Source organism: Lactuca sativa, chromosome 3 (genome assembly GCF_002870075.4).
Source record: "Lactuca sativa cultivar Salinas chromosome 3, Lsat_Salinas_v11, whole genome shotgun sequence".
Taxonomy (NCBI): Eukaryota; Viridiplantae; Streptophyta; class Magnoliopsida; order Asterales; family Asteraceae; genus Lactuca; species Lactuca sativa.
In genome coordinates, this window is record NC_056625.2 from 71,461,215 (window position 1) to 71,467,971 (window position 6,757).

General features: G+C 30.5%; 1 protein-coding gene across 1 annotated transcript; it reads right to left on the bottom strand.

Moving 5' to 3' along the window:
* Window positions 1-807: 807 nt before the first annotated feature.
* On the bottom strand, window positions 808-1,944 carry LOC111891138 (transcription factor PRE6). The gene is made up of 2 exons (XM_023887221.3): window positions 1,733-1,944; window positions 808-1,168 (listed from the first exon to the last, which is right to left on the bottom strand). The coding sequence occupies exons 1-2, from the start codon at window positions 1,856-1,858 to the stop codon at window positions 1,016-1,018; spliced, it is 279 nt and encodes a 92-aa protein (XP_023742989.1). The 5' UTR covers window positions 1,859-1,944; the 3' UTR covers window positions 808-1,015.
* Window positions 1,945-6,757: the final 4,813 nt, after the last annotated feature.

A 6,757-nucleotide genomic window follows, 5' to 3' on the forward strand; every position in this document is an offset into this window, starting at 1 on the left:
GTTTGGGTACCTAAGCTTATATATCCTTAAGGGTATATTCATTTTTCCCATATATATATATATATATATATATATATATATATATATATATATATATATATATATATATATATATATATATATATATATGGAAAAGTGAATATGTGGCAGTCATTTATGTAATATTAGGTATATAACCATCAAAATTGACTTCATTTTTATTCAAAAACACGATTTTTTTCATTGTTAGCTTCTTCCTATTGCTTTTGAGCTCATATTATTTCTGATTCATAATTTATGTCCAACATCTATGTATTTCAAATGTGTTGTTTATATTAAACTTTTAGTAGGCTTCATAACTTTTTTTGACACCTACCATATACATACTTGCATGGTTCTTTTTGATGTGTTACGGAAAGAAGTTTATTAGGTTTTTAATGATTAATTTCAATCTTTCATTATAGTTTTCTATATTAAATTTGAATATGAAGATTTATAGGTAGTTGATAATGTATTTTTATATATGGTTTGTGTTGCAAAATTAAATATTTAAAAACTCCATAAAAATATGTACAAAGACTATCATCTAGTCTAATAGAGAATACAAGAAAGATGGTAGAGAGATTTGATCCCATTTTGTTAAAACGATGTAGTTTTTGATGGTTCTATATCTAATATTAGGTACATAACAGCCACATATTACCTAAGCTCATATATATATATATATATATATATATATATATATATATATATATATATATATATATATATATATATATATATATATATATATATATATATATATATATATATATATTCCAAATGATAGAAGTTAGAAGTAGTAAATGTTGATTAAAGGAAATTATAGAAGTTACATGGTAGCTGTCCGAACATAAAGAAGTAATAGAAGGTTGTTACCAGATAGCCTCGAATTAATATAATGTGCGAAGAAAAGCATGCGTATTAATTGATAAAACTCCTTAACTTATACATGAGATTAAAAACTAATATTAAACCGGATATACTCAATATATAGTCACATAATTAAGCTCCTGATGATAGCGGCTTGAGCACTGTTGGTATCTGTTGATTCCAAAAGCTCTGATAATCTCTCACTCAAATCATCGACTTCTTTGTGCAATCTTCTAATGTAATTGCATGTCTCCTGGAGTACCTTTGAAGCTGAAACCTACAATCCAGAAAAAAAGAAACAATGTAGCTTCTTATGTGGATAAACTCTGATAATACAATAACTAAATAGGGTTTAAGGAAAAAGAAATTTTTAGAACGAAGGTCCTTATATATATGTTTGAATGAGTTGAGAGAGAATCCATAGTATCTTTATAGACACACAAATAGACATATATATATGGTTGAATGAGTCCAATACAGTCACATGCACCCCAAGAGGGAAAGAAGGAGGAACCTCGCTACTTGAGTTAGGTGCATCACAAGACTTTAATGCAATAAGCGTATGTGTTTGTGTGTGAACCCTATTACACCTCTTATCTACCCAAAAGCAAAGGAAAACCACACAACCACCATGAAACAAGTGATCAATTTCAAAATAGTTTTCAAGAGGTGCTCCAACTTGCTACTTATAGTTATGAACCCCCCCAATAGAATACGCATTTGGCAATCGGTTTTTGTACTTTATGCTTGTGGGGGTTGTACTTTTGGTTGATGACACTTGGCATGGAGGTAATTATATGCAAAAGTCAAGATAAATAAACAAGAAACGTTAAGAAGTTACCTTGGAAGTAGTGGTGTGATTAACGTCAAGGGGAATAAGTCGTTGTAACTTTGAAATGAGATCGGCCATCTGGGCGTCATTGATTGACGAACTGCCTTGCTGGGAACGAGATCTTCTGCTAGACATTGCCGGAGAGGATGAACGAATTGAAAGTTAGAGGTGATTATAATTTTATGACAAGGTTTGCATGGCAGAAAAAGATGCGAACTTGGCTTCGCTTTTAAACAAACAGGGGGGGGGGGGGGGGGGGGGAGGAGGGGAGGGGAGGGGAGGGGTGACCTAGTAAGCTACAGAGAATACCAATTGCATAAAAGAATAAAAATACCAATCGCCTAAGGGTTTCAAATTGTTTTTTAGTTTATTTTATTTGAAGTAATTATAAGTTATTATTGTTTTTCTTTTTAAATAAAAACTAATTGGATAAATTTTATTTCTTACAACTTAATTTTGCAACTTTTATATAAAATTAACAGTCACGTAAAATATATGATTCATTTATTTGTATGATAACTACAAAAATATTGTATTTTATGTAGATAAATCAAATTTTTAAATAGAAGAATGACGTTCCTTAAAAAATAAAAATAAAAATAAAAATAAAAAAAACTGTCTAATAAACATAGGGTAATGCAAAGGTAAGATGTAGGCACATGTATTGTTTCATATTTGAACTATGTCCTAAAATAAAAAAAAAATGGAAAAAAAAAACTGAAAAGTCAGTGAGCCTATCTCTAGATGATCTTGTTGCGTTAGTCCATAACAAAAATAAAATAAAATAAACAAGGTGAGTGATTATGAAATAAAACAGATACAAGTAACAAAATTCAAAGTAAAGAGAAGTAATTATAAAAATGTGAACAATGCAAATATATAAATAGTTAAATAATGGAAGTAGATACTATCAACAAAGTATCTAGAACAAATTGTAGCAAATACAGACCGAAAAAAAAAAAAAAAAAAAAAGCTGCCAACACAAACAGCGAGAAGGGATAGAACTTATGTTATTCCACTCTCTTGATTTTAATCATCCATATTGTTAATTTATTACTTCTATACTACTTCACTAGCAAACCGAGAATGTAAAAAAGAAAATAGCTGTATTAACCACAAAATTGGTAGTTTTCCAATATTTTGGTTTCATATATTTTGAACATATACATATACATATACATGTAGTTCGTTGGGATGGAAATGAGACAGTGATGCGGTGGGGTTGACAATTCCTATTATTTTCCTATATATTTGAGATTATGCCACTTGTTATATTTAATAAAATTATTTTTTTTTATTATCTTTGTACTCATCTAAATATAAAACGAGGATGAGTACTAAAAAGAAAAAAGTCAGAAAAATATTTATTTTTTCTTTCTGTTTTATAAATGATTCGATTTTTTTGTTACACTTTTTCCTTTTTTTTTTTATTGTTTTCATTTTAAGAAAAAATCTTCGGTACAAGAAAATCTTCACTTTGTGAAGTGGTTTGCTTTTGGTTTATTTTCATGTACAAAACTACCTTGAAAGGTCCAGTTTGTTCAACAAACAAAATCAATCCACAAATGTAAACCACCAAAAAAAATGGAACCATTTTATAAACGTGGATGACTTTTTACCATCTATTATACTCATTGCATACCATATATGTGGTAGGTACTATATTAACACCACATTCTATTACCACTAACATGGAATACCTACTACTAACACAGAATACCTACAAGTAACACACTACTCCATTTCATTTTTTTATTTAAATTAAATTCAAAAATATATTAAAACACAATAACACATATTTTTTTTTAATTAAATTTAATTCAAAAACACAATATAACATATTTTTTTAACTAGTTTTTTATTCAATGAAACAAGATTACATTAATTTAAAACAAACAACATAAAAAAATAAAAAATCATAAAAAAAACCTTAAAAATGCAACTACAAACAACTTAAACTATTTTTTAAACCTTATTTTTAATCACTAAATTTTGGACACTCTCTTAATTTTCGTCAAACTTTGACGTGTTTAAACTGTGTATGTTTTGTGTCTTCATATTGGTTGATGGTCACAGCAAACGGGTCGTCTTCGTATACGTTGTTTATAACAAAGTTATAAATGTCATTGAATTCAAAGCATTTAACTCTCATATCGTGATACTTCAAACATATTTCATCACGACTACGACTTTGGCAACCCATTAAATCGTGGAAAACGTTTCCAACTTTTATCCAAAAATTAGGAGGCGTTACTGGGTCTTCTGAAGCCGCTACCCATGCTCATGCTAAGTTCTCTTCTTCATTTTCTGACCAATTCATCCTTTTAAGAGCCATTGGTTTTGGAAGAATGTAAAAGAAGTGTGTAAGTTTGTGAGAAAAGAAAGAAGAAATTGTGTGAGCATGTTTAATATAAGTGTGATATTTATAGAAGTGTAATATGTTTGAAAGGTTAAAAAAATCCGTTACAAATAAACTAGCCGTTGCAGCATCCACTAATAGCAATTTCCGTTTGATTTCGTGAAACACACAACGCCCAACCAAGACCACGATCGACCACGACGGGTCGGGATGGTGTACACGGTCGTGGTCGTGGTCCACGTATACCACGGGCCTTCTCGTGCTATGTATACCATATTGGCTAACACTCGGTTATTGTCGACGTGGACTATAGCCAAAAAGAACGCCACTCCATAGCCCACGCTCGCCTTATAGTATAAGGCGTGTTTGCATTAAGACGAGGGGAAAATGACTTGGAATGTAATTAACTTTTTTAATAAGTTCACATCTAGGTAACTATTTTTTTGTATACATCTAGGTAACAAACTTGTTAGAAGTGTTCACATATGACCATTATAACCGGCTGTAGCATGTTACATCTTAGATGTGAACACTTTCAAAAAGTTCGTTACCTAGATGTGTAAAAAAAATAGTTACCCAAATATGAACAAAACGAAAAAGTAAGAGTAAATTATACGAATGGTCCCTGTGGTTTTGGGGAATTTGTGTTTTTGGTCCCTAACCTATTTTTTTAACTTGGATGGTCCCTATTGTTTATTTTTGTTGCGCGCTTGGTTATTGTCTTACCTAAAACGACTACTGTGTCCTTATTAATTTATTTTTTAATTAATTTTCTTATTTATGTATTTATTTTTTTTATATATTTAAAAAAATTAATAGACCTCATACATTTGTATCTCCTCATCTTTAGTGCTCAATATCATTTGATTGAATAGTTGACCCAGCCCCTTCTTGTTTGAAAAAACTATCCACTTCAATTGGTATTTTTTTTCACGAAAAGCAGATATGAGATAACAAATGCAGTGTTTCACTAAGATTTCGAATAGTGGTCCCGAATTCACGTTGATTGTATTTTGCCTCTTCTTCAGAGAAAGACGGTCAAACAATTCCCAATCATGGTCCATGCGGATCGGATCATCCCTATAATATACATTATATCTTCATCTTTAGTGGGTGAGGAGATACAAATATGTGAAGTCTATTAATTTTTTTAATATATAAAAATTAAATACATAAATAAGAAAATTAATTATAAAATAAATTAATATGGGCATAATAGTCTTTTTAGGTAAGAAAAGGACCAAACACGTAACAAAAATAAACAGTATGGACCATCCGAGTTAAAAAAATAAAATAAGTTAGGGACTAAAAACACAAATTTCCCCAAACCACAAGGATCATTCGTGTAATTTACTCTTACTTCTCGTTTTGTTCATATTTGGGTAACTATTTTTTTGTACACATTTAGATAACGAACTTGTTGAAAGCGTTCACATCTAGGATGTAACCTGCTATACCCGGTCATAATGGTCATATGTGAACATTTCCAACAAGTTTGTTAACTAGATGTATAAAAAAAAAGATAGTTACCCTGATGTGAACTTACCGAAAAATTAATTACCTTCCCAAGCCATTTTCCCTTAAAATGAGGTGGAACAACTACTTTTTTTTTTTTTTTTTATTGAATGTCCAAATGACCGTTGACTATGGTCCATTATATATATATATATATATATATATATATATATATATATATATATATATATATATATATATATATATATAAACAATAGGTATATGAAATATGCATATGAATAACTATATTCATATAGATATTCATATGAATAAGTATATGCATATGCATATCTTTATTAATATGTACGAGCCGAGCCGAGCCCGAGCCTGGCCAAGCTCGGCTCGGGCTCGTTTAAGTTATATGAGGCTCGAGCTCGGCTCGATTCGAGCTTTCTTGTACTGAGCTCGGCTCGAGCTCGTAAAGAATAATCCAAGCTCGGCTCGGGCTCGGGCTCGACTCGTTTGTTATCTAACGTGCCTAAATAAGCTTAAGCTCGGTTCGAGCTCATTAAGAAGCTCGTTTACTAATACCCTAAATCCGTAATTCCTGTAATATATTTTTATTTTAATATATATAAATAATAATAAATTATATTATGTAAAGGCTCGTTTAGGCTCGCGAGCCTAATCGAGCTTAATGACATAGGCTCGAGCTCGAGCTCATTTAATAAACGAGCTTAATATTAAGCTCGAGCTCGGCTCGGGCTCATTTAAAATCGATTTCGAGTCGAGCTTTTAATGATCCGATCCCAAGTAGCTCGCGAGTAGCTTGGCTCGTTTGCGCCCCTATGCATATGCATAAGAATAAGTATATGACATATGTATATGAACAAGCATATACACATGCATAAGAACGAGTATATGCATATGCTTATGAATAAGTATATGGCACCTGCATATGCATATTAATATACATATGAATAAAAATAAGTATATGACATGCATATTTATACGCATATGCATAAGAATAAGTATATGCATATGCATATGAATAAGTGCATACATAAGAATAAGCATATGACATATACATATAAGTATGAATATGAATAAGTATATGATATATGCACATGCATATCCATATGAATAAGAATTAGTATATGACATGCGTATGCATAAGCATATGTATATGCATAAGAATAAGTATAAGCATATTCATATAT